This window comes from Lissotriton helveticus, chromosome 6 (assembly GCF_964261635.1).
Source record: "Lissotriton helveticus chromosome 6, aLisHel1.1, whole genome shotgun sequence".
Classification (NCBI taxonomy): Eukaryota; Metazoa; Chordata; class Amphibia; order Caudata; family Salamandridae; genus Lissotriton; species Lissotriton helveticus.
In genome coordinates this window covers 613,674,445-613,702,069 of record NC_136067.1, presented here as the reverse complement: position 1 = coordinate 613,702,069, position 27,625 = coordinate 613,674,445, and the positions used below count along the sequence as shown (strand labels likewise).

The 27,625-nt window shown below is 45.9% G+C and overlaps 1 protein-coding gene across 5 annotated transcripts in view; it reads left to right on the top strand.

The window, feature by feature from the left end:
- Window positions 1–27,625, top strand: part of FILIP1 (filamin A interacting protein 1) — a 751,153-nt gene that overhangs the window by 641,533 nt on the left and 81,995 nt on the right. For 3 of the 5 annotated variants that reach the window (XM_078648077.1, XM_078648079.1, XM_078648081.1), the window contains one exon: window positions 4,281–4,501. In XM_078648077.1, coding sequence (XP_078504203.1) covers window positions 4,281–4,487 — 207 coding nt within the window. In that variant the 3' untranslated portion in view covers window positions 4,488–4,501. Of the gene's footprint in view, window positions 1–4,280; window positions 4,512–27,625 lie in introns of all 5 variants that reach the window. The other 2 variants (XM_078648080.1, XM_078648078.1) reach the window with 2 other exon arrangements.

Sequence of the window (27,625 nt, the reverse complement as noted above, 5' to 3'; positions counted from 1 at the left end):
CCATTGTTTATAGCATCCAAAGTTTCATGCCCCATACCAGGGTGGCCCGGCAGAGACTATCATATACGCTCATGTGCCCACTGCTACTGTCAGGCAGTACTGAGTTGGTGTGTGCAATGAAGTCCCTGGCGGTGAGGATTAAACCCAGATCTTTTGACTGGGTGTGAGTGTTTGATTGGTTCAGATGCTCCGTCCATCAGCACCCCCTTTTGTACCGGGTGAGGCTGAACACCCATAAATACCTAGGGCACGTGAGTTCTCTGGATTCTTGTTGAAAGAAAGTGATCACGGGTCCCGTGTTTTATCAAAGGAAGCCTCTTTTGCCTCTAGTGTCGCTGAAATCTTCTCCAACCCCAGTAGGTCTCAAAGATGTTGCAGCCCTGCCCCGTAATCTGGAACTGTATCTAGCCACGGCCAAGGCAATCACTCTCCCTCGGGGCGGGCGTAGCGTAGCAGAAAGGGAAGTGCATTGGGTAGTCTCAATAGAATGTTACATAGGAAAGGGGATATGTCTGTATGAAATATTGTGTTGATGCTGCTGAATACTACTAACTATTAGGGCTGAAGCTTTGGACAGTTCCATAGCTGTGTAAGGATGCAGGGCGAGCCTGAGCCTCTCCACCACTCAGGGGACTTATTCAGGTACCAAGTATGGATCCGGTCGGCCATGTAGTGCCAGTAATGCTTGATGTTGATCGTGGCTTACCTTCCCATGGTTTTGGTTGCAGTTGCGTGCATGCAGTAAAGTATATTCTGCCATTCCATTCACCCGGTCTTCATTTCTTTTCTCTTCTTCCCGGTAATTTTAGCGCATAGCACTCGCCTCTGCTTTGCGTTACCTGCCCTTCGCCCACGCTTGAGGGATCCCTCCCTTTCCTTTTTCTTTTTCCCTTTTATCAATTTATTTTCTTCCTTTTGTCTTTTCTTTTCTCTTCTCTTTTCTATTTCTAATCCTGCTCTTTTGTCACTTCTCTCTGCCCCCCCATACGCTTCCTGGACACCCGCTTGTCACAATGGCCGACATTGCTCCACCTTCCCCCTCACCACTGCAAGTTGTCTCCTGGAATGTTAATGGCCTGACACACTTTATAAAACGAAAGAAGATGTTGTCCTATCTTCAGTCTAAACAAGTTAATGCTGTATTTTGAATCAGTCATTAATAACACCATTCCCCAGGGAATGGAAATGTGCAATAAAGGAATTGATAAGCGTTGTGCTCTTAACCATTCCTGTCCACTTACATTGGTGTAAAATGCAGCTGTGCCATGTATTATTCTCAGATGGTGTTCAGTGACTACAATGGTTATATTGAATAATTCATTCTTTACCTGCAGGGTCTCACTGATTATGACATTGGAAACTTTCATGTATCACTGAATAGAATAGGACAACATTGAGCAACCACTAAAAAAATCCACTACATCGAGCTAAAAATACTATAGCATTCGGCTACCACTACAAAAAAAGCCACTACTTCAGTCTACCAGTACAATAGAAAAAAAAATATATATATGTTGTAATTAGCAACTAAATAAACACCACTACACCAACAGAACATCCTAAACTGAGCAATACACATTACCCTAACCCTGATCATAACCTCTAAATGTAACCCTAAGACTAACCCTAGCACATTCTCTAACCCTCACTCTAATTCTATGCTTCACCCTAAGCCTAAAACTAAACCTAAGCCTATCAAGGAATGAATATTTCCAACCTTGTTCTAGTTTCCTTCTTGATTGCCTTGTGAAAGTGTGCCTCTTCCCAGTAAACACAATGCCACCCAGGACTCATTATAAATGTGAAAACGTGACAAGTGTCTCCCTAAAAAGATTCAAGTTAGGAAGAAAACACCACGAACAGCAGAAAATGCCTCCTTTGTAACATTGGTAGTTCTTGATTGAAGATGTTGAATGATACAGCATTTGTTAAGCAAGTCACCAAAACTGCTGTGAGACAGGGTAGAGAAAGGGGCCAGCATAAAGGTCTTACTGCCAGGGAGAAAACTCCCCAACCGGGTGCGACCTTGGAATGCTGGCACTTGCAGGGCAGAGCAGGAGCAAAGTCATCACCGCGCACAGAGCACAAGGGACAAACCTGCACTACCTTCTCCTCTGTAAATGCAATGCGAGGCAGTCATACAGCTGCTTCTCGTGAGTCTCATTCCTAAATGTAGGAAAGCCAGCCTTGACCATCTAAATCTAAAACTACATCTAATTATAAATCTAGTCCTGAATTGTAATCTACCTACGCCTCTAAGCTAAACCTTAAATAAACACTAAGGCTATCCTATCCCTATCCTAAACTCTGTCCTTACACTAACACTAAGCCTAACCTTAAATCTAAGCTTAACCTTTACACTATTGTTAAACCTAACAGTACCCCTTGCCATAACACTTACCCTACCATTAACACTCACCTATATAGTTTTACCAATGTAGTGGTATTCAGACTAGCGGTATGGCATGATAGATCTGCTTCTAGGTAATTGTGTTGTCAATTTGATTGTGTGGATGAGAATATTGGAAACATCTGACATGTCAAATTAAAATATGCTAAGACTAATCAAAGACGGTAATAGTAACTGCATAGATAGTATGCTTTTATCCATGATAGTGAGAAGCTCAATGTATATTCAGTAGAGCACTAAACTCAAACTCTGTACTAGCTGTGAAGCATATGTAAATGTCAAATGTAGGGACCGTTATTGATATTTCTCCACAATATGTAAATGTATCTTTGGTTAAAATAGCAGTGTTCTTTGTTGTATATAACGGTGACATCTAATGATTGATATCAATGGTACCCGCAAGTACACTGGTCATTTTTAACTCATCCTTAAACATATTGGGCCCGATTTACCAGCCTTTTTCTGTGCGTAGGTTCGTCTGAACGAGATGTTCTCCCGAACATCTAACTGATTGAAAAGTATTTGTGAATTAGGGACATTGTAATGTTTTCCCCCATCAGCAACATTTACTTCAGGTATAGTACTGCACTGATGCATAGGGATTTCATGTGTAGCACCTCAATGACTATCCTGCTGCTTCTTAACCACCTTCTTGTGGATCATGGGTACTCGCAAACATTTTACCTAGGGTCAAAAAGTTCAGTCTGTGATGTGATAGAGGGCTGCATTGAATGCCAGCTGGATAGCGGATGGGTGGAGGTGGGTTTTGGGGGGATTGGTGGTAACTATACATCTAGTGGCTGAATTAAATAATGTGATTCCAGAGCGCCTTGGATTAATCCCGTCTTCCCCACTTTACCAAATTCAGTGATCCTATGCAAATATTTTAATTCACTTTCCCTCCGTTTTCCTCATTATCACATATATGAAACTTTCTCCTATGTTCGACTTAATAAACTGTACTGTTTTTTATGTATAATAGGAACATAAGTCACCCAAAGAGTGCACATAACAACAGACATGTCTCTATAGTTCACTATTGGCATTGTTGTCAGAGTGGGGAGAAGTATTAATGTTTCTAATCCATGTATGAAAACGCACCCTTTTACATTGATGCTTCTCAATACACTGATATAATCTGCTGTACTAAGGTGAAAAGGTTCTGCATGTTAATTAAATACACTTTTTGAATTTTGAAAAAACTTGGTAATATTTTTACAATTTTGCTATAAGATGTCTTTAAAAATGAAGATGTTGTTAAAGTTAAGCAGCGCAGGACTCCCTAGTTGCTTCCCTTCTTTAGCACCAAGTAACCTTTAGATAATTGCTTGCCTGTTTATTTAACATATTTTTATTGTTAGTGCTGAGTCAAGAAAACAACAGTCCATTGCTGTTATTGACCAGGGGCCGCATATAAAGGTCGAGAGTCCTCATAAAAAAGTCAGGAGGGCTGCATGTGCCCCCAGGCCGTTTGGGCTGGACTGGCCATAGCGGGCACCGGGCAATCCCCCGGTGCGCCACATGGGTTGGGGCCGGTTTTAGGCCCCGGGGGAAGTTTTTGTTACAGGGCCGGTTTTGCAGCATAGCAAAATCGGCCCTGTACCAAAATCGGCCGAAAACCGGCCCCGGCAAAGATCTCGGCGGCACCTTCAAACCCCCAGAGTGAGGAGGGGTGGAGGGTCGTCGAGCACTTTGCCAGGGCCATTTGTGGTTCCCAGTCCGGCCCTGCAGGCCGTACTTTGATTATCAATGCTCTAGGCCAAGGTGTCTATACTGTAGATTACCATTAGGTTTACATTGATTGACAGTAAATGTGGATCCTTCGCTCCATCTTTGTCCATCTGACAGGTATTTCATCTTTCTTTTACAGACTGCACAAGATGGGTCCTCCCAGCGCATCACGCCTTCTCGCATTCCCATGGCAAAAGGTATGAAAGCAGGAAAGCCAATGTTGGCAGCCTCTGGAGCTGGAAACCTGACAAAATATGAGACTCGTGCCGAGAGTCAGTCTATGAAAATAGAGCTGAAGAAATCCTCAGCCAGCAGCTCCACCTCTCTCGGTGGTGGGAAGGGCTGAGGTTGTCCTCAGGGGTATGTGCAGGTGCTGCTGTTCCCACGAAAATTGGCCTCTGACTATTACTGGGCAGTGTTCCAATGATCCACTAATTCCAATCACTCGATCTGTCATTTCAAGAATAACAAACTAATCCCCATCCGTCTCAACCTTTAATTTGTTGAAAGGTTTCCAATCCATACTGGAAATAAATGGTTTCCTTATTCAATTCTGTTTAAGTGAGACACTGCCTGGGAACAGGTTTACATGCTGCTGTTCTATGTAAATATGCCCACATAACCAAAGCAAATTTGGTTCAGCACCTACAAAAAATAAACATTTAATTAAGAATTTGGCCTGAGTCATAATTCATTTTTAAAAATAGTTGTGTAAAGAATATAAACCTGGGGGTTAGGGAATGTAAAATAAAAACTCTTCTCTGAAGAATAGTGATCTCAAATGTTTTATAAACGTATTTGTAAAACAATAGGATGAGCAGGTTGCCTTTTCTTTCTGGTATGGAGACCTGATATTTTTTGGTTTTGCGTTGCTTACAAATGTGTTCATAGTTTTTTACAGGCATTGAGATTTTTTAGCATGTAAGTGTGTGTGTGGGCAGACAATGGGTTTAACCAATGCTAACCCAACTGAAATAATTATAGATACATTGATCAATTTAATGACGCCTTTTTTCTGCTTGGAAACAAAGCTTTCATGAAAAAAGGCTTGCTGCTTTAGATTCTTACGGAGTCTGTAATGGTTCTCACTTGAGGTGCATCATATTAATAGAAAAGGAAATAAAATATTCAATATGCCAGTGGCATAAAGCCCAAGATAAATATATGAATGTATAAAACATTATAAAACTTATCACAAATAAGGGCAGCGATCAATAAAATTAATATTGGACAACACATTTTTAAGGAATGAATTGGGTTTTTATCAGGCAGGCCTTTTGTGTAGAGTTGGAGGCAGCTCTTGGCCACTAAGCCCAAATAACAACTGAGGGTAAAACAAAGATGAAAGTATTACACTGTAGCCAACAACCATAACACAGATGGAGGCAGTGGCGGCTTCTCTGCTAAGGTGGAGGAGCGTTGCCCCACAAGAAAAATAAAATGATAACAACACCAGGTTATTATCATTTTATTCTTCACTAGCGGATCTCTAGGTGCGGAGCTGGGCTAGGCTGCCCAAAGAGGAGGGGTGGGGTGTCCCAACATGTGCATGACAGTTTGTCTGGCCGTCTCAGGCTGGCCAAACATTCATGTGTACTGTGCATTTTCCCCACTAGGCTGTAATGCAGAGCCTGGTAAGGAACATGCATAGGCCCTCAGTACCCATCTGAGCATTGATCCACTGCGCTCAGACCAATCACATCACTGCATTGCAGCGTCGTGATTGGCTAGAGGAGTCTGGAAGCCTGGGTGCTTCCTGTTCCTACGTCGTGGATGAAGGACGGAGGTAAGTCGGCCGGCTGTAAGGTACGTTTAATTTATTTTAATTTTTTAATTTTTGTTAAACCCACTCCTCCCTGTCCACCACTGCTGCCCAGTAGCAGCCGCTACTGGGTGGAGGTAAAACAAGATTGCCAACTCAGATAAGCATAAAAGTTAAGCTTTGGTAATTTCTTGCAACTGGCACCTTAACAACCTACTTTTAAAGAGCATTTGCTGAGTTCATTGCAATAAAAAATTATGAAAAGTTCAGTATCTCAGGATTGCTCATAACCCTCAGAATCACGAGGCATAATGATAAATATAAAGGTATTGGGTGCACAGTTCTGAACTATCACAATGCCCCAATTACAAAGGAAAAGTGCCCTCTTTCGAGTGCAGGCATGAACTTGTGCCTCCGCTGGAGAGAGCTCAGCAGTGAACGATGTGACAGCAGCTTCAAAGTGCCACTCCGTCTTTCACTGCAGGAGGTCAGATCTCACTTTTGAGAGTGGTCATTTTTCGCTAATCCCTTCGGTGAAATTGCCGTGCACGCTAAAAATGTTACTGTACGTTTAAAGTTTGGATTCTCTACGAGGTCAGAAAGAGGCTTGTATGTAGGCACACGGTTTCACAGCTTGTAAGTCTTTACAAAGTGCATATTTATCAGATTTCTATGTTAACATAGGAAAGAGTTGTACCTACCATCAGAAAATTGGATTGTTGACAGACATTGATCCATTGAAAACAATGCAGTAGCAACGGTCTATAAACACTGGTGTAGGCCAGCTGCTTTCAACTTTCCAATGTCCTAATCCACCTCCTCTGACTGTCCCTTCCCTGCCTCTCCACAAGCTATGTGGTTCGCGCAGGAGAATGTGAGAACAACAGGCTGCAGACAAGGGCATACAACAAGCCTCTCAGTCTTGCTCCTCCTGTTGCTCTCAGTGCTACTGGAGACTCTAAAGGAGGGAGAGAGGGGGAAATATTGCTCAGCTCCAGTCTCGCTCGGCTCTTTCAAATGAAGAAAACTAGTTTGGCAGAACCCAAGGAGAATGGGTCCACTTTCACAGCTCTTGCTGTGTGTCCATGTAAGCAGCTGTTAAGCACACATAGAACAAAAGGTGTAAAAGCAGTGGTGTGGCTAGACCTTAGACGACCCGGGGCAGTCCCTGTGTTTACCGCCCCACGGCGGCCGTATTGAAGAGCGGGGAGTGCTGGCATATGCCGCCTGAAGATGGCAGGTAAGAGCTGGGAGTAGGCTGCAGCCCCCAAAACTCGTGTCGCCTGGGACGGACCCCCGCCCCTTGCTATGCCACTGTGAAAAAGGCAGTCAAGGCTCAGAGGCGCGAGGGGTTGTAAATCCTGTGTGTTTCCCATGGTGCTTCTTTTCAATTAGGACATTCCTCATAGGCTGAAATAATCTAATAGTCTTATAGCGGGGTACGTTGGCCGTTAACGGCCCGTCCCTTGGTTATAACTCTGGAGGTGGCCTTTAAAGGCCTGCATAGCCTGCTAAAGGTTATAAGGCTATCTTAGAGGTTTTTTTTTCAAGAAATAAAGAAACTTGCAACAACAATGATGAATTCCACAGGGCTATTTGCTTCTTGGAGATTAAGGAAAAGTTAAGAATGTTACACTTTTATTTTTTTCCTAGTCATAACCCATAGTTGCCAGGGCTCTCTTCAGGAGGCCACTACAACGTGCACCACACATTGCCCCTGCTATGCAACACAACTACTACCCATCACACTTGTACATGTGTGCAGACTATTTCAGGCCTATCAAAGCTTTAAGAATGGCTTGGGCGGCAGGTATTATTAATATTTAATGTATATTGAATTAATAATTAACTATTGTTGTGGCCATCCTAAATTGGTCAGGCAGTGCAACCTTGTGGCAGACAGTCACAAGCGCCGGTGCTGCCAATCAAGTGCCGGTACCACAGGCTCAAATTAAGCACTGCTTTAGAGACAGCAGAACCATTTTCATGTGAGTCAGCTTGTATTGCTTTTTTGAGGGGGGTGATTGTTTTCGTAGCCTTTCCCACACACTCCCAGCATCTGCAAGATGGTGGTGTTATTTTTAGGGCTCGGCCTACGTCACCACTTCGTCAGAAGTGGGGCGGAGCTCCGAGCCGTATTGTTAAGGGGCTCAGAATAGTGAAGTAAAAATTCCTCAGTGCGCGAGATTTTTTCGTGGTGTTCTGTGGCATCTGCATGGCAATTGGTCCTCTCACGGCTGTGTTTTTGTAAGGCTTCACGCAGTAGGCCCTAGGAATTTTGCTCTCTGTACTTCCTGCATATTCCGTGCTAACCCGCGCATGAGAATGCCATAAATTCCCAATTACCAGATGTCAGGGTCCGTTCGCGCATTCACGACTCTGTAGTTTTCTTGAGCTGTAAGTGCGCGCATGCTGTTTCCCCATCCAGGAGAATGCCATAAATTCTCAATTAGCAGCTGTCAGAGGTGCCGGTAATTGAAGGCAGATGCCAGGCTTATCGTGATTTTGTGCCATTGGGAAAGCATCGTTTTTCATCATCGAGGACTAGTATTATCCACTTTGATTATAATCCTCACTTACCAGTCCCGTTTAATTACTGCCCTCTGATGTCAGGCGGGCATGTCCTGAGCACTAGGGCGAGGCAGAAAATGGGCCCGCTGGCTGCTGTTTAGTGATAAAATACAGCAATAATCAGGGTTCAGTGGTTCCCTTGGGCCCCGGTGCCACTGCATCTTCTGCACGGACGGAAGCTACGCCCTTGGCTGGCGCTGTTTCTAGCATTGGCTTCTGGTGTGTGCTGATTTTACAGCTTTTATTCCCGTTTTGACCGTATTTTGATTTTTCTGAAAGGTGTATGGTTTTAGGTGACAGACAGCATTGAAATAAAGTTAAAAGACTGGTGACACGTTTTGCACATTTAATGTCGCCTAACCTCGCTGCGAGTAATAATTATAACAACCTATTTTTCAGTTAGAGATTGCGAGCACATGCCTGAGGCTTACTCAGCATGATACACAGGTCTCTGCAACTGACACATTAACCCATGAAGCTATCCTACTAGACATTTGAGCTTGGGGTGTGCTGGCTACTCACAGATCTATGCAGCGGGCTCATTAAACCCCTGAACTGTTGTTTTTCTTATATCCGAACCACAACTTTCATGTCTAGACAGCAGGCGCATTTACCCTCTGAGCTATTTTGATGATATTGAAGTGTGTGAATTGCAGGTTGAACATAGATCACTGCAAGGACTCTTAAACCCATGGGCCGGTTTACCGTGTTTGAAACACACGAACTACAGGTTACTCACAGGTCTTTAGAGCAGGCACGTTAATCCACTGAGTTGCCTTCGTCACTGGCATTATCTTTGAACCTCGAGACTCCTGAGGCGGATGCCGGGAGTGTGCTTGTCATTTTTAAAATTGATTGCTGTGTGATACTCTGATTTTTTAACTCACTTACCCCTTGCTCACGAACAGCGCTTCTAGCGCTGCAACGATACTTGCACTTCGCCATTGCTGAGGGCGAGGCGCGACGGCTGACACGCCCACCTCACCTGGCCACGCCCCCTTAATCGAGTATAACAGTGCGCGCAGCTGGAAAGCGCGACACTTTGAACCTCGAGACTCCTGAGGCGGAAGCCGGGAGTGTGCTTGTCATTTTTAAAATTGATTGCTGTGTGATACTCTGATTTTTTAACTCACTTACCCCTTGCTCACGAACAGCGCTTCTAGCGCTGCAACGATACTTGCACTTCGCCATTGCTGAGGGCGAGGCGCGACGGCTGACACGCCCACCTCACCTGGCCACGCCCCCTTAATCGAGTATAACAGTGCGCGCAGCTGGAAAGCGCGACACTTTGAACCTCGAGACTCCTGAGGCGGAAGCCGGGAGTGTGCCTGTCATTTTTAAAATTGATTGCTGTGTGATACTCTGATTTTTTAACTCACTTACCCCTTGCTCACGAACAGCGCTTCTAGCGCTGCAACGATACTTGCACTTCGCCATTGCTGAGGGCGAGGCGCGACGGCTGACACGCCCACCTCACCTGGCCACACCCCCGTTATGCCCTTCCCCATAGACATAAATTATGTGTCTCGCTAGGAAGCGCAGCGGACGGGCGCAGCGGGCGCGCCGTCAGCGCGCCGAAGGCGCGCCAAAGGCAAGCCCGTCTGGGCCCGTCCGGGCCTGGACCGAGCCCAGGGCCAGACCCCCTGCCTGTTCCACTGATTCCAGCCGTAAGTGTTGGACCAAGACCCAACTATATCTACTAAACTCCTCCCCTTGTTCGGCTACCACCCGCTGCAACCCAGACCACTTAGAATCTGTTCCTTTCCTTTGCCCTCAATGTCACTTCACTCTCCCGCCCTATCAATCTCGTCTGCCACCGCAGCTCCCCTCATCCAACAACCGAACTCTGAAAGCAGGCTTGATCAACTGCCGCTCTCTCCCCCGTCATGCCAACGACATCTGGATGTCCATCTCATCAGACGAGTGGGATATTTTATTTCTCACTGAGTCCTGGATCACTGACTCCTCCTCTCCGGATATCTACCTGGCCATCCCCCCAGGCTACGATATAAAATGCATTAACCGGGCTGGAGGAAAATCGGGAGGCGGACTAGCCGTCATCCTCAAATCCCATCTTCAGATGTCCATTACCAAGCTTACCAAGATTGGTATAATTGAAGCCATGTACTTCTCTATAACTGACTCCGCGGCAGTCATACTGGCTGGCACATTAGTCTATAACCCCCCTACCGCCACCTCCCCTTCTCTCACTGCACTCACCCACCAACTGGCTGATCTATCCCTCAAACACCAATATTTTCTAGTCCTAGGAGACTTTAACCTCCACGTTGACAACCCTCTCTGCGTGAAGGCGAACAATCTGTTGGAAATCATGGATAGTCTGAACCTCAAACAATTAGTCACCGGTCCCACTCATGTGGCTGGTCACACCCTGGACCTCATTTTCGCCAATTTCTCGACTATCTCTGTCTTCCCCCCCCTCCCCCTCACCTGGTCCGACCACTATCTTATCCCCTTTTCTCTTGCCCTCGGTCGGAAAACTGTTCCCTTGGCCCCTAGGAAGGAGTTGGGAAGAAAGTGGCACAAGGTTACATGTGCCACCTTGGACCCGGTATTTCACTTCCAGACGGATCACCTCTCCTCTGATATTGATGGAAATGTTTCTAGGCTAAATGCTGCCCTTGTCAAAGCTATCGACTCCATTGCTCCCCAGAAAGTCATTGCCTCCACTAGATCTCGCCCCTCCGCCTCCTGGTTCTCCACCTCCCTCCGCGAGGAAAAAAGCAGATGCAAAGCACTCGAACGTAAGTGGAGACTAAACTACGACTCCGAAGCTAAACTTACCTATAAATCTGCCTTGAAAAAATTCCTCAAACAAAAAAAAATCGCAATGAAAGATTATTTTTCTTTTCAAATTGCTAATGCCAAAAACTCGTCTAAAACCCTCTTCACCATTGTCAAAGACTTCATTAACCCTCCGGCTAGAGCCACCCAGAACTCGGCGAGTCAGGCCCTATGCGAGGGACTCTCAGATTACTTCCTTGAAAAAATTAACAAACTCTGTGTCTCCTTCCCTAAAGGGCTAGTCCCCCTGCCTCCCCCCACTAATCCCTTAGCCTCTCCGTCCTTCCTCTCCTTCAATAAACTCAACCAGGACGATGCTATTAGGTTACTTACCCATTGCAAATCCGGCGCTCCTTCTGACCCCGTCCCTGCGAAACTCATGGGGAAGCTGGCACCCTCGCTTGCCTGCTCCCTCCTTTCCATCTGGAACGCCTCCCTTCACCACGGCTTCTTCCCTACCACTTGGAAAGAGGCCTTGGTGATCCCTATTCTAAAAAAGGCTGATGCTGACCCCTCGGTCTTCGCCAACTACCGCCCTATCTCCCTTCTCCCTAAACCTGCAAAGGTCCTGGAAAAAGCCGTGCAGTTGCAACTCACGGAATACCTGGAAAACCACTCTCTTCTACACGACTCACAATCCGGATTTAGGGCGGGATTCAGCACTGAGACGGCATTGCTGGAAGTATCCGAAACTATTCGGGAATGCGTGGACAGGGGCGAGGAGGCCATGCTGGTCCTCCTCGACCTGTCCGCTGCATTCGATACGGTCTCCCACCCCATCCTCCTTGACCGACTCAAACAGTTAGGCATTGGCGGCACGGCCTTTAGCTGGATCGAGTCCTTCCTTTCAGGAAGAAGTCAGAGAGTTTGGCTGCGGCCTTTTAAATCGGAGGAAAAACCCCTGTCTTGCGGTGTACCACAGGGCTCCGCCCTCAGCCCCCTGTTTTTTAACGCCTATCTTGCCCCACTGGCCAACGTTGTGGAGTCCTACGGAGTCAGGGTGGTCTCCTATGCTGACGATACTCAGCTGGTATTCTCCTTCAGAGACCACTCGGACTCCGCATTCACCAACTTCCGCCAGTGCCTTAACAACATCAGTGTCTGGATGACTGATAACCACCTTAGACTCAATGCAAACAAGACAGAGGTGCTGTTTTTCAACCAGAAAGTCCCCATCCCCTCCTCCTGGTGGTGGCCCACGGCACTTGATCCCGCTCCCTCTCCCGTTCACTCTGCTCGTAACCTGGGTTTTCAGTTTGACGACTCCCTCTCATGCAAAACTCAGGTCAACAAAGTGACCTCTGCCTGCTTCCTGAAGTTGCGCATGATCAAAAAGATACTCCCCTATCTCCCTCTGGATTCCCGCCGTACTGTTACCCATACCCTCATCACATCCCAATTGGACTATGCAAACAGCCTCTATGCTGGTGCCCCCCAATATCTGCTAGATCGACTTCAGATTGTCCAGAATGCGTCGGCCAGATTGATTGGTAACATTCCCTACCGTCAATCAGTATCCGCTTATCGCAAAGAACTTCACTGGCTACCAGTGGCCAGCCGTATTCAGTTCAAGATCCTTACCCTTACCTATCGAGCCATTAATGACCTCGGACCCAACTATCTGAAAAAACGTGTCTCAATATCCCGTTCCATCAGATCCTTGAGATCCAATGACCTCCGCCTCCTGGTCTCTCCCCGTTTTAGACTCTCTAGAATGGGTGGCAGAGGGTTCAGTGTCACTGCGGCAAAACTGTGGAACGCTCTGCCTATCGATCTTAGATTCTGCCCCTCCGAATCCATCTTTCGGGCCAAACTCAAAACTTGGCTCTTCTCTGGACTCTGATTTTATTTTACTGTTCCCTCTCCATGCTCCTTCTTCTCCCCTGGATGATCAGGTTCTAGCGCCGGGACACCCCTTCGGGGGTAGCTGTGCGCTCTACAAATTACATAAAATAAATAAATAAATTATCATTGTGCAGTAAAATGGTCTGTACCGACCGACTCCAGGCACCAAAACTGAGGAGAATCCGAGGAATGCGCGGGGAGAGTGCTACCGTCCAAGGGAACGGAAAAAGCAGAGAATTTTACACTTATCTCCTAAAAGGAAATGCAATAATGTCAAGTGTGCAGTCGCACTGCGGCATTTTGCTTTCCTTCACTCAGCTCAGCTGCCAGAACTGGTGACAAATACTTTGCGATTCAGACTAAGATTGTCGGCGGTCGCATTTTTTTATATATAGCACTCAAAATACAACCTGTCTCAGCGCCAGGGACTACGAGAGAGATGCTGTCAGCCGCTTCATTTTGTAAAATAAAACCAACTTTCTCGTTCTTTTTCATTCCTTTTTCGCTAGTGCTACTTAAACAAGCCCAGGCAAAGCCAATAGATTGTGCCTACGTTAGAGCTTTTGGCTTTGCCAATATCTTTCAGCCATGTTGTGCAGCAGCGTAGAGTGGAGTGGGAAGGCGTAGAGTGGTGGGGAGTTGTGTAGTGTGGAGTTGAGTACAGCGGCATAGAGTGAAGTGGTGTGGAATAGAGGGGAGTGGTATAGAGGGGACTGGCGTAGTTTTGAACACACGGGTTCTCAGTGGCAAGGACACTGCTTTCGAGAAGAATCCAGTGCTGAGCAGGGTCCGTGATGTAACGGCGCCTTATTATTTTACTCTTTTTTGCAAAGAACAAGAATTGGTGTTCAAAGGCAGATTGTGATGGCTTTAATGTCATTTTTGCGGATTTCTCCTTGTCTGTGACAATGTGTGAAAACGATCTGTCAATCTGATTTGCATCGTTCTCTCTTTGGCGAGCCTGGTGCATCATGGCTTTCACAAAGTTTTGACTTCCAACCCCATGGGAGAGGTGTGGCACAGCGGCCAGAGCGTCTGACTCCGGAGCGCGGGACTCACAATTCGATCCCCGGCGCCAGTGGCAGATCAGCTCAGCATCTTGTGACTCTGGGCAATTGCTCACTTAATCTCCTTGACGTCCCCCTAGCACCTACATACCCTTAGGGGTGATAAGATCGTGCTTTACAAATATGAAAAAATTATTTATGGTGGCGGTCATCTCCCTCACTCTACACATTATGTCAGATTTAAGAACACCTTCACTATTTTCATTCGACAAGCAGGTGCTCGTTAGATCTTACCTGCCATTTTGAAACCGGTAATGTCTTCGTGGCACTTATAGCATAGTATATGCGTCCCCTGATACTTGCTGAATGCACACAATTCCTGTGCACGGAAAGCTTTTACTGTCACTGGGCGACCGATAGTGCTTGACACTCTTTGTTTTCAGTGATTGCTCTAATGGCTCTTACATTTATAAATTGCATGCTTCTTATTTCATAGCTTTTCATTCCATATAACAATACTTTCAAAACTGAGTTCCTTTGGCTCCTGCTACCATTTTCTTCTGTGAATGCCTATTATCGCATCCATGGTTATCAGAATCTAATCTTTGGCACCAGTTTGTCACTTTTACTGAATTACAAAGGCTCTAGTGTCTTCACTAATTGAGATCACAAACAAGCAAAGAGCGGGCATACCCAGTTGGCGGCCTTTAGGCTGTGTACACTAGTGTAAGGAAATGTGTTTCTGCATGGAGGGTCCGAGCAGCCGTGTTGCAACAGTTGTGCTTGTGTGTCTAACCTTGGGCCTCATGACAAGTAGGTTGATTTTAGGTGCAGGGATACACAGGCACTGCGCAGACACACAAACACTGTTGACACACACGGACACCGCTCACACACACAGGCACTTCTCACAGACACCGGCACTGTGCGCACACATAGGCACTGTTGACACACACAGGCACTACATACACGCACCGGCACTGCGCACACACACAGGCGCACTGATCACACACAGGCCCTGTTCACACACAGGCACTGTTCACACACAGCCACTGTCCACACACAGGCACTGTTCACACACAGGCACTGTTCACACACAGGCACTGTTTACGCACAGACACTGCTCACAAACACCTACACTGCTCACACACACACAGGCACTGTTCAGACACACAGGCACTACATACACACAGGCTGCTCACACACACCGGCACTGCGCGCACACATAGGCACTGGTCACAGTGGCTGCAGTGTGTGAGTGTGCAGGGTAAACAGTGTGAGTGTGCAGGGTGAACAGTGTGTAGTGAGTGCAGAGTGAGTGCGAGAGTTACTGTGAGTGCAGAGTGAGTGCGAGAGTGACAGTGAGTGCAAAGTCAGTGCAGAATGACAGTGAGTGCAGAATGACAGTGAGTACAGAGTGACAGTGAGTGCAGAGTGAGTGCAAGTGACAGTGAGTACAGAGTGAGTGCAGAGTGACAGTGAATGCAGAGTGAGTGCAGAGTGACAGTGAGTGCAGAGTGAGTGCAGAGTGACAGTGAGTGCAGACTGAGTGCAGAGTGACAGTGAGTGCAGAGTGACAGTGAGTGCAGAGACAGTGAGTGCAGAGACAGTGAGTGCAGAGAGAGTGAGTGCAGAGACAGTGAGTGCAGAGTGACAGTGAGTGCAGAGTGAGTGCAAGTGACAGTGAGTGCAGAGTGACAGTGAATGCAGAGTGAGTGCAGAGTGACTGTAAGTGCAGAGTGAGTGCAGAGTGACAGTGAGTGCAGAATGAGTGCAGAGTTACAGTGAGTGCAGAGTGAGTGTGTGCAGAGTGAGTGTGTGCAGAGTGAGTGCGACAGTGACAGAGAGTGCAGAGTGCGTGTAGAGTGACAGTGAGTGCAGAGTGCGTGTAGAGTGACAGTGAGTATAGAGTGAGTGCAGAGTGACAGTGAGTGCAGAGTGAGTGCAGAGTGACAGTGAGTGCAGAGTGAGTGCAGAGTGACAGTGAGTGCAGAATAAGTGCAGAGAGACTGAGTGCAGAGTGAGTATGTGCAGAGTGAGTGTGAGAGTGACAGTGAGTTCAAAGTCAGTGCAGAATGACAGTGAGTGCAGAGTGACAGTGAGTGCAGAGTGAGTGCAAGTGACAGTGAGTGCAGAGTGAGTGCAGAGTGACAGTGAATGCAGAGTGAGTGCAGAGTGACAGTGAGTGCAGAGTGAGTGCAGAGTGACAGTGAATGCAGAGTGAGTGCAGAGTGACAGTGAGTGCAGAGTGAGTGCAGAGTGACAGTGAGTGCAGAGTGAGTGCAGAGACAGTGAGTGCAGAGTGACAGTGAGTGCAGAGTTAGTGCGAGAGTGACAGTGAGTGCAGAGTGAGTGCAGAGTGACAGTGAATGCAGAGTGAGTGCAGAGTGACAGTGAGTGCAGAGTGAGTGCAGAGTGACAGTGAGTGCAGAGTGAGTGCAGAGTGACAGTGAGTGCAGAGTGAGTGCAGAGACAGTGAGTGCAGAATGACAGTGAGTGCAGAGTGAGTGCGAGAGTGACAGTGAGTGCAGAGTGAGTGTAGAGTGACAGTGAGTGCAGAGTGAGTGTAAAGTGACAGTGAGTGCAGAGTGACTGCAGAGACAGTGTGTAAGGGTGCAGGGTGCACATTGTGCGAGTGTGCAGAATGAGTGTGCAGGATAAACAGTGTGTGACTATGCAGGGTGACATTGGGAGTGTGCGGGTGAGCAGTGTGTGAATGTGTAGGGGCAGTGTGTGAGTGTGCAGAAAACACCACACACACATAGCCGTCACTTTTGACCAATGGCTGTCTCAAGCCAGCGATGTGGTTGCTCCCGTAAAAATTATCAAATCTAAACGGCCACACGACGCCCAGCGGTGGTTTACTGACCAACTCAAGGCGGAAAAACTATCCCTCAGACAAGCTGAGCGCCGCTGGAGGCGTCACTATGATCCTTCACTAAAATCTACCTTCACTGATCAATTAAAATCATACAAAAAATCTATCATCTTAGCCAAATCCTCATATTATTCCCCAAAAATTATTAGTGCATCGTCAAAAACGAAAGAAATTTTTTCTATTGTGGCTGAACTTTCCCTCCCTGATCGTGTCACGCCTCAGCCTCTACCTTCGCAGGCTCTGTGTGACTCCTTAAACTCCTTCTTCACTGATAAAATTTCTACTATCAAAAGTAATATCCCTCCTTCCACTTTGCCCCAGGCCAGTGCCCTTCCTGTTTCGAATCCTTGTTCCTTGTTTGAATTTCCCCCTATTTCTTTGGATGTCTTTTCACTGTTATTACAGACAGTTAGTTCCGGCTCCCCCCATGACTGCTGTCCCCCTCACATTCTCAGAGATGCTTTTCTGGCCTGCCCTGGTCCTCCCCTTGACTTGCTGAACCGTTCACTTGCCACTGGCTCTGTCCCCGACGCCTTCAAGAAAGCAGTGGTCATACCCATCCTGAAAAAACCTAGTGCGGACCCTACTGTATTAGGTAATTATCGACCCATCTCCCTTCTCCCCTATCTGGGGAAGGTACTAGAGACCTATGTCACCCGTTGCCTGAGTGCTTTCATTGAAGAATCTCATTTTCTCGATGATCAGCAGGCAGGCTTCAGACCATCTCATTCGACGGAGGCTGTGGTGGTGGCGGTTATGGACACCTTGAGACGGGGGCAGATAAGAACTTAGCCCAGGCCCTGGTGTTATTAGACCTTTCGGCCGCTTTTGACACGGTCGATCATGTCATCTTGATCGATCGTGTCAGAAATGCTGGCATCCAGGGCCTAGCCCTGTCATGGGTCAGGTCCTTCCTTCAACACCGCTTCCAATCGGTACAGCTGGCCACCTTCTCTGCCCCCCAAACTTTACTTTCCTATGGTGTTCCCCAGGGTTCTGCCCTGTCCCCTCTTTTGTTTAATTTATATATGCAGCCTCTTCTTGCATCTCTTCATCACTCCCCTATCACTATTTTTAATTATGCAGATGATCTGCAATTAATTTTTCCCATCGACACTTCCCCCCTTTCTTGTGCTGAGTTTCAATCAGTGATGCTCACCATTTATGATTGGATGAACTTTAGCCAATTGAAGCTCAACCCCAGCAAGACAGAGCTGGTTTTGATTGGTGCGCCCTCGCATCCTTGGACTCCTAACTTCTGGCCCCCTGTCCTTGGTCCCCCTCCCTGCCCAGTTAACTCCGTGAAGAGCCTGGGAGTCGTTATCTCCAACGATCTTTCGATGCGACCTCAAATCAACGCTGTCACCTCGGCTTGCTTCTATCACCTTCGTAGGATTGGGAAAATCCGAAGGTTTCTTTCATCAGAGGCTCTCATCCTCGCCATCATGGCCCTGGTTACCTCACGTATCGACTATGCCAACTGTCTGTACGTGGGGATTCCTGCTTATCACCTTCACCGGCTCCAACTGGTGCAAAACCAGGCAGCCAGATTGGTTTTTCAGCAGCCTAAAAATCAACATGTCGCACCGCTGTTGAAGAGACTTCATTGGCTCCCGGTTGCACATCGCTGCATTTTCAAAATGGGATGCACGGTTTTTAAATCTCTTTTTGTCTCTGCCCCTGCCTTTATCTCTCTTAGGCTTCATCCTCACGTTCCCTCTCGGCACCTCAGGTCCTCCGCCCACAATCTCCTAACTACACCCAGGTTCAAACGGAAGAAACACGGAGGTGCCTGCTTTTCCTTCCTGGCCCCGCACACCTGGAATTCTTTTCCCCTCTCAGTTCGTCTCACTTCTGATTATCCCACTTTTCGCAATCACCTGAAAACCTATCTGTTTCATCTTGCTCATAATTAGCCGCTCCTACCTTCCTGTATTCTCCTTCCACTTGTCTCTGAGCGCCAAGAAACCAATTGGTGTCCGTGCGCGGTAACAAGAACCTTTAACATAACATAACATAACATAACATACACCACACACACATACCACACACACACACCATACACACACCACACACACATACAACACACACACACATAACACACACACAAACCACACACCTCACTCTCTCAACACCACACACTCGTCACCACTCACCACAACACACTCACCCCCCCAGGCTCACCCCCACCAGGCTCACCCCCACAGACTCACCACCACACACTCACCACTACACACACACAAAACACACAAAACAACACACCCCCAGCCGTCAATGAATGCTTTCACCAGGCACAAACACCAACAACCATCAATGTACGCTTTCACCAAAAACAAACACGACCATACATCAGTGCCGCTAAACACCCACGCACACAACAAACAATGTCAGTGCAACTTTCACCAAACACACACACACACCAACAGCTGACAGTGCACCAGCCACTCTTTCAATTGGCACAATCATCAACAGCTGTCAGTGCACCCTTTCACCAACCACACGCATTACCATCCAGCTCTGTACGCTTGACAGCCACACTCAGTAACAGCTCTTACTGCACGCTACCACCAGTCACACACACCTCAAGCCACCACTACACGCTTCCACCAAACACACACACCAACAGCCATCACTGCAGAATTCCTACAGGCACACACATCCACCACCCATCAATGCACACACCAATTGATAACGCATCCACAAATTAATATTGTACCTATCGCACTATGCTGCACTTTACCTTTTAAAGATAATGCGTTACAGTGCAGCATGCCACCATTGATAACATTCCAATCCAACACACATATCTCCAACACACACCACATGCTTCCACTCCAAAATACATGCCTAAAACACATTGCCATTTACAATGCCATTATCTCTAACTCAAACAAACCCGAGCCCTATTGCATTCCTAATGCTTGTTATCATATGTAAAAGTACACTTTTTATCAGAAGGTTGTAAGAATAAAGTGGATATACCTGAAAACATTTTTTGGGGTAGAATAGCTGGGGAATAGTCCTTGTGAACTGTATATTATGACCGGGGGTGCCTTTTGAAAATAGGCACTGTCCAGCATGCAGGTCATCTCTTCTGATGGTGTCCAACAGATTGTGGAAAGAGGAAGACTGTGTCGGCCGCGGAATTATACCACCTTCATTGCTCCCAAGAATGTGTTTAGAATGCAAGCTGTGAACATTGTGCTGAAGAAAAGGCTCTCTGCTCTATGTTTCAAGATTTCTCAGTAGAAATGTCTTTGGTTGATAAGAACTGTGCCTGTTGCCTAACCACTGCCTTTGATAATGTTGCTCTTTTCAAGCAACTCCAGCCCTGTAAGCAAGTTCCATCCCTGATTGAAGTGGAAAAAACTGTTTAAACATTGTGAATACCTTTGGCATCGGTCAAATGCCTCTACACCAACCAATTGAACAATTTACAAAACACGAGTGATGCTCAAAGAAGCTGCTTTCTACCAGCTTTGCATCTCTCATGTTCCCAATCAACCAAAGTAGATTGTATGCATCTTCACCTCTCTTAAGAGCACTGCAATTGATTCTTCTGCTATCTTAGATTCTTAAGAGCTCTTCTCCGGTCTATTATCCTAAATTCAAGATAAAATCCTGGTTATCTTTGACACCTTTCTATACTTTGTTATTCTGGCACCTAGCAGTTGATGTATCCGTTCTATTTTCTGCTGCTAGCTGTCTATCGGAACCATTTCTTTGAAGATTTGAGACAAGTTTGGAAGAAATAACTTTTTTGAATATCGCAGAAATCGATCTCCGAATGTTTCGTTCATTTTCCTGTCCAGCTAATACCCCCAGGAGAATGGAGGTTTTAAGTTTTGATAATTACACTGTTTTGATGATTGATGGTTGTGTGATCTTGGTCTCCATTACATATCTGTGACTAATGCTTGTTGACTGCCAGGGTGTGGGCAGTGATATTTGACATACACCTCAGCTCCTATACATACATTAATTGGCTTACTTCCTCCGCTTTTCTCCTGTTAAATGTATTGTGAAAAGTCCTTTCTCTTCTTCCTTCCACGTTTAGAAAATAACCAATCAGTTATAAGGTCTAAACTAGACTATTGTAACTCTGTATTAATCAGGGTGCCTCTTTATGTAATCCATTGAAGCTAGATCATTCTAAATTCAACTTCTTGGCTTATTTTGGCCCCCACAAGCAATCTCATATGTACTCACATCCATCTGCCCTTCAATGGCTCCTTACAACAAAGGCATAGTTTACAAGGACTTCTGCACTGTTCATCTTGCTTTTTATAACAAAAGTCCAGATTTCATCGGCAGGCAAATTTAGCATCAGAGACTGTTAGACATGGCTTTTTCAGCATGTTAAACCCCCCCCCCCCCCCCCGACTTTTTGATTTTTGGCCTCTTGTTTTTGTTGTTATTAGGACCCGTGGCACTTTAACACTGCTATTCAGTGCTGCAGTGCATATGCTCTCCATGCAAATTGTGTTTATGCAATGGTGTTTCCATGATTGGCATACTTGATTTACTAATAAGTCCCTAGTAATGTGCACAGGAGTGCCCAGGGCGTGTAAATCAAATGCTACTAGTGGGCCTGAGGCACTGATTGTGCCACCCACACTAGTATAGTAGACTTTTAAAGGGCTCTCAGACCTGCAACTGCAGTGTTTGCATGCAGTTTTTAACTGACATGTTGATCTGGCAAGTGCACCCACTTGCCAAGCCCTTCCCTTTTCTTACATGTAAGGCACCCCTCAGGAATGCCCACAGTACCCCCATGGGCAGGGTGCAGTGTGTGTGAAAGGTAGGAAATGTACTGGTGTGTTTTATATGTCCTGATAGTGTATTTAGTGTTTCACTATTGCAAGGCTATCCCTCCCATTGGCTGACATGGGAGTTGCTTTATAACATCTTACAAGTATAACTTTCCATTGGGACAAGATGGAGAAATGGAGTTTGGGCTTCCTGAACTCAGGATTTAAAAATACATCTTTTAGTAAAGATGATTTTGATATTGTGTGTTTAAAAATACCACTTTTGATAAATTAGGTATTTTGTTGTCTAACCATCTATGTGCCTCTACCTGTTGTGTATTCGCTGTCTGGGTTTTAGACTCACTGGGGCTGGTTTGTGCATTCACACTAGACGGACAACTGGGGGGGTTGAGGCGTGATCTGCCTTTCCTGGGTGACTCAAAGTCAGGCTGAATAGACCCGGCTGCATTTAGAGTAGTGTGAGGAGTTGTTGTTTGCACCTGAATGAACTGTGTCTGTCTTCCACAATGCTGTCTCCACCCCCTGTAGTGAGCCTGGATTATGTATTCCAATGGAACTTTGACTGTACCAACTCCGAAGGGATATGTGGTACAAATATTGAGATCCTGACCACAGAACTTTAGATTACTGCTGGACTAAGGAACCTGCCAGGAAGAAGGGCTGGAAGAGCTGTGAAGAGAGACTACCACATTGCTATGTGCTTTGCTAGGTTGGCCGGCAGTTGCTGCTTCTGTCCTGGGCAGGGAAAGGACTGGACTGTTCTTTCTGCTTTCTAAGTATCTCCAAGGGCTTGATGTAGAGCTTGCCTCCTGCTGGAAGTCTCAGGGAAATCAAAGACTTCAGCTCCTTCTGGGTACTGGCTTCTGGAACTAGAGGTTTCAGTTGTGACAGAGGAAAAAGGTAACTCGAAGCTGTCAACGATGCAGCTGCCAGCTCTGTGACCTGAAGGCACCTCAGAGGGCACTGCCACACTTCTCACTGCAACCCTGGTCTCACTGATGACGCCCGCCACCACCACCGAGCTGCTACTTGCACTGTGCCCTGTGGGCACCGCACTCCGTACCACCTCGCTTCTCACCCCCACCTTGGTATCATCGGTGCCGCCGTCACCGATGCCGCTGCCTGCACCGTGACCTGTGGACACTGCTTCTTGAGAACATGGAGCATGATCCCACTTCGCACTGCAACCCTGGTCTCACCGATGATGACGCTCTAAACTGACATCGACATTGCTGCCTGCACCGTGGTTTGGGGGCACTGATCGTAGGTCACTCAACGCACTACCCCATCCCGCACTAGAGCCTTGGCCCACCGATGCCAGCACCATCGACTCCAGTTTGTCAACCAACGCTGCTGCTTGCACTGAGACCTGTGGGCCCCGCACTCCGCCTTGCCCCATCTCGCACTACAGCCTTGGGTCTACCAACAGCGATTCAGCAATGACAACGCTGCTGCCTGCACTGTGACCTGTCAGCACTGCAACGAGCATCTCAGCCCTGGTCTCACCGACACCGCTGGACGACCATCACCGAGCCACTGCCTGCACCTCGACCTGAGGGCACTGCAGGTCGCACCGCTCCACTTCACATCACAGCCCCGATGCCTGCCTGACTTCAAACTTAAGGTGTTCAACCGGCAACGCATGTAACCTTTAGGGCTGGTGACTCCTGCACAGCCTCCGGGAACCGATGCCTGCTAACGGAGCTCACTGCCAGGTCCGACGTCCTGCATCTCCAAAGGTACTGTTTTACGGGTCTCCCTGACACCGTAGCTGGCTTGCAATGCCTCGGTCAGCCAGAAGTGATGGATTTGTTTGCGCAAGATGCCATGATATCCCGGACGGAGCTATCGACTTCAAGGAACTGTATATAAAGTCTATTTTTGCGTTATTAGTATTTGGATCACTGTATGTTGGATTTTTAATGTTTTGGGTCTTGTTTCACACAGATAAATATTGGATATTTTTCTAAAACTGGTGTGGTGTCATTTTGTAGTATTTTCACTCTATTACTGCTGGCATGTGCAAATGCTTTACACACTGCCTCTCTGATAAGCCTAACTGCTTGTGCCAAGCTACCAACGAGGTGAGCAGGGGTTATTTTAGATGTGTAATCCTCTCATCCTGACTGACATTAAATCAAGGGTTCGTTATGGGGCCAAGGGCAAGTGTACTGCATCATTCAAAGTAGAGAGAGGGTAAGTCAAGGGATGCATTTTGGCACCTTTCCCTTTATGTTATATATTAATGGCCTGGGACAGATTTTGTCTGACCATGCCTGGATTTACCAAAAAACGGACTGCGCCCAATACCTGCCCTCTTCTACGTTGATGATGCACTGCTGATGGCAGCTGGGGCTACAATGCCTACTGACTAGTTTTACCACCTACATGCAGAAGTTGGGGTTGAAAGTTAACAAATCAAAGACTTTTATTATGAAGAGTGAAAAAGGGAGCTCAAAGTGTAGGGGTAGATTTATAGATAAGAAGGTCAAATTCAAATAGACATTTTGGTATTTGGGCATCCCGTTCGACCAGAATGGCTCGTGGTTGCAGGCAATTAATTCTAGAAAGGTATTGTTCATGAAAGCTACTGCTGCTCTGGCTAATTCCTCAAGACAACTGGGTGAAAAACCACCTATAGAACTCATTAACATATACAAGGCCAAATGTATAACCACGCTATGTATGGTGCTGTGGCATGGGGCTATTACGATCGTCAGCCACTGCAAATGGTAGAGAATGCCTTTTTAAGATTTGTTCTGGCTTTTCCGGGTGGATGCTCTTCCTATGTTTGTCACACTGAGCTGGGGTTCCTCTATTTATCTGACCTAATTAGAATATAGCCAATACGTTTATGGTATAAGATTTGGTCTTCGGAGGAAACCACACTTAACAGGGATAACATAAGTGACTGTTACAAATTACAACGGGTACTCAGCCTCCCTTGGATGAAGTATATAAAAGACTGATTTAGACCACCCGGAATATTATGAACAGCCTGAATCCATAGAGCACATTCGTAGAAAAGATCTCAAAGGAGTGCATGGCGTTATTGGCGTCTATAAGACTATCTTTGGAAATATTAAAGCCAACTGTATGATACTGACTACCTACAATATTCATCCCTATTTCAAACTCATGGTAGGGACGCAGGATAGATTTGTTTTAGCTTGTTTTAGGCTAGGCGTTTTTCATCGCCTAATAAGATTTCCTGTAACAAATGATTGGTCAGTCACACTTTGTAAATGCCCATTTGACGGTACATCACAACAGAAAACAATTCATGTAGTGCTCTTTTGTAAATTTCATGAAAATCATCGAAAGGCCTGGATTTTACAGATTTTAACAATATTTGGCCTTCGGCAATGTCGCCCAGCTTTTTTATCCCTTCAGCTGCTAGCCAATCGATGAGTACACTACACAGTCTATGGCAATGCTTTTAAAGAATGTGATTAGATGCAGAAAGGCCATCAAACTGAGATTCTCTTGTGATGTAAATATGATTGTATTTTATGGCATGCTTTTATTTAGGAGTAGTGACTGACGTCGAATGCTTTGACATTTTTTAATTAGGATTGTTATATATTTATTTAATTTGTACATTATTTTTAGCTTGTAAACAGTAATTGTATTTTATATATGTATTTTGATTTATGGTTTCCACTGATGAAATCGAATAAAGTTTATTGAATTGAATTGATTAGAGTATTAGATTAGGCCTGGCCTAGGTGCATACCTCAGCCAGCCAGAAAACCCATTTCTAACAGAGACCTTAGAAGGCTCTTAGATCCTCCATTTCATTTTAATTGCCATACCACAATTTAGAAAATCCAGGCTTGGTGGTAAAACCTTCTTTTTCTTTGCTATCCTCAAAAGCTTGGAAAAATCTCCCAATTGATCTTAGAGACCCTGAAAATCTTCTCTACTTTCACAGAATGCTTAAAACGTCTCAGTTTCCCCTGTTGTGTGCTAAACTGATCTCTTAGGTCAACATATAAAGGTACGGGATGCACACCTCACTTTTTACACATATTCCATGATTTTTCCACTTGCATTGTTTTGCGTGCAAACTGGTAAGTGCCATGCCCAAAAGGCACTCTTCGAATAAAACGCCATAACGATGGGGCAGCATTTTGCCCCAACCAATTGCACTGCTAGATAGTGCCCACATGGGCGACATCATCACGAACATACTCCTGATCTCTTAGACATACTGCTAGGTATATTCTTGTCCTTTTAAACCTTTGTTAATTTGTCCACTTGTAGTGCGAAAGCATCGTCTTCATGAGGTATGGGTTGATAAAACTATTCTCTAGGAGCAGAATGAAAATAAGAAACAAGCCTGGAGTAGCAGTAAATGCAGGATGAAATCACTGGATGGAACTGCCACCACTGTGAGCTTTTTTTCAAGGTCATGGCTTCTTATTTCTGTATGATACACACAGAGGGGACAGTTCCTCAAGTAAGGGATGGAATTGACCCTATAAAGTGGAATCAACAGTTCGACTGTCCGGATCACAGTGAATCTGAGTCATCAGATCAAAGTGCCCTCACACATCTGGTAGGGTGTCATGCTTCATCACTGGGTGCTCCTTGCCAAGCTGGTACTGCAATGCTTGACGGGCCTGTGGGTTCTTTGGCGGAGATCTTTGATCAAAAAAGCCATATGTTGAGTGCAAGTGAATGGGTGAAATAGGGTGGTGGAAAAGGTGGTATAAAAGAGTCTAAGGGAACAGAGGGAATTTTATTGGGGTAGTGGTCCCTTGACACAGTAAAAACAGAAAAGCTATCCGAGGTGGTAATGTACCTTAATAGCTAAAATGTGAATGGAGTACGGTCAATATTTTTCATGCCTTGACTGCCAGAACGGTCAATTGGCATTTCATCAAGACCGGAATATTGCTTACCCTACATAATATGGTACTGAGGCACACAGCTGAGTATTGGACACCCGCTTAAACAGTACAAACCGCACCTGCTGCACCTCTAAATGTGTTCTTATGGTAGGATTTAATTACTCCTAATTACGTGCAAGAGTAATGTGAAATTCCCAAAATTAATCCGATTACTCTGGGGCTTTTGAAATCTGTACAGGCCTAGAATTGTCCTGCCCTCAAACAGAAGTGTTCTGTTTGCAAGATCATAGGAAATTTTGTGAAGGTTTGTAAAAAAAATAAAGGAAGGGTTACATATGTTGTAAGGTCCAGTAGTGAGCCTGAAGAAGAAAAGTGTACTGTTTGGGTCTGAAAAGGTAAAACTTGAAGCCAAGGGCGTTTCATTACACCCTCTTGAGAACCCCTTTCCTCCTTCCCCACCCTTCATCCCATAGAGTATATATTGGACAAGGATAATGTGGTGGCAGATTGTTTATCAAGCATGCCTTTGTATTTGAATAAATGCAAGGATGAGGTATGGGAGGAATATAAAATTGCATTATTTCAAGATGATGGATATCGTGGCTTGGCAAGAGAGGAATGGCTTAACTAGTATGCTGATGATTACTTTTTTCAATCTCTTCATTCACTTTTAGCACAACTAAAAAACCCTTAAACATATGTTATCCCCCCTCCCTCCCTTTTCTGGTGGCACATTATTCAGCGGTGATTACATTTTGGTTACGGTGATGAAGTTTGTCCAAGATGGATGGCCAAAGAAGGAGATTCTAGTTGATGTTGGGTGTTATTGTGAAGAGAGGTGAAAGAATGGTTCTGCCTGAAAATGTGAAGTTTATTATTATTAGTCAAACTCATGGGTATTGTGCAACACTCATGGGTATTGTGCAACATAACAGGTATTGTGCCCACCAAAAAGAGTGATTTGGTGGCCTGATTTAGTCATTGCCTC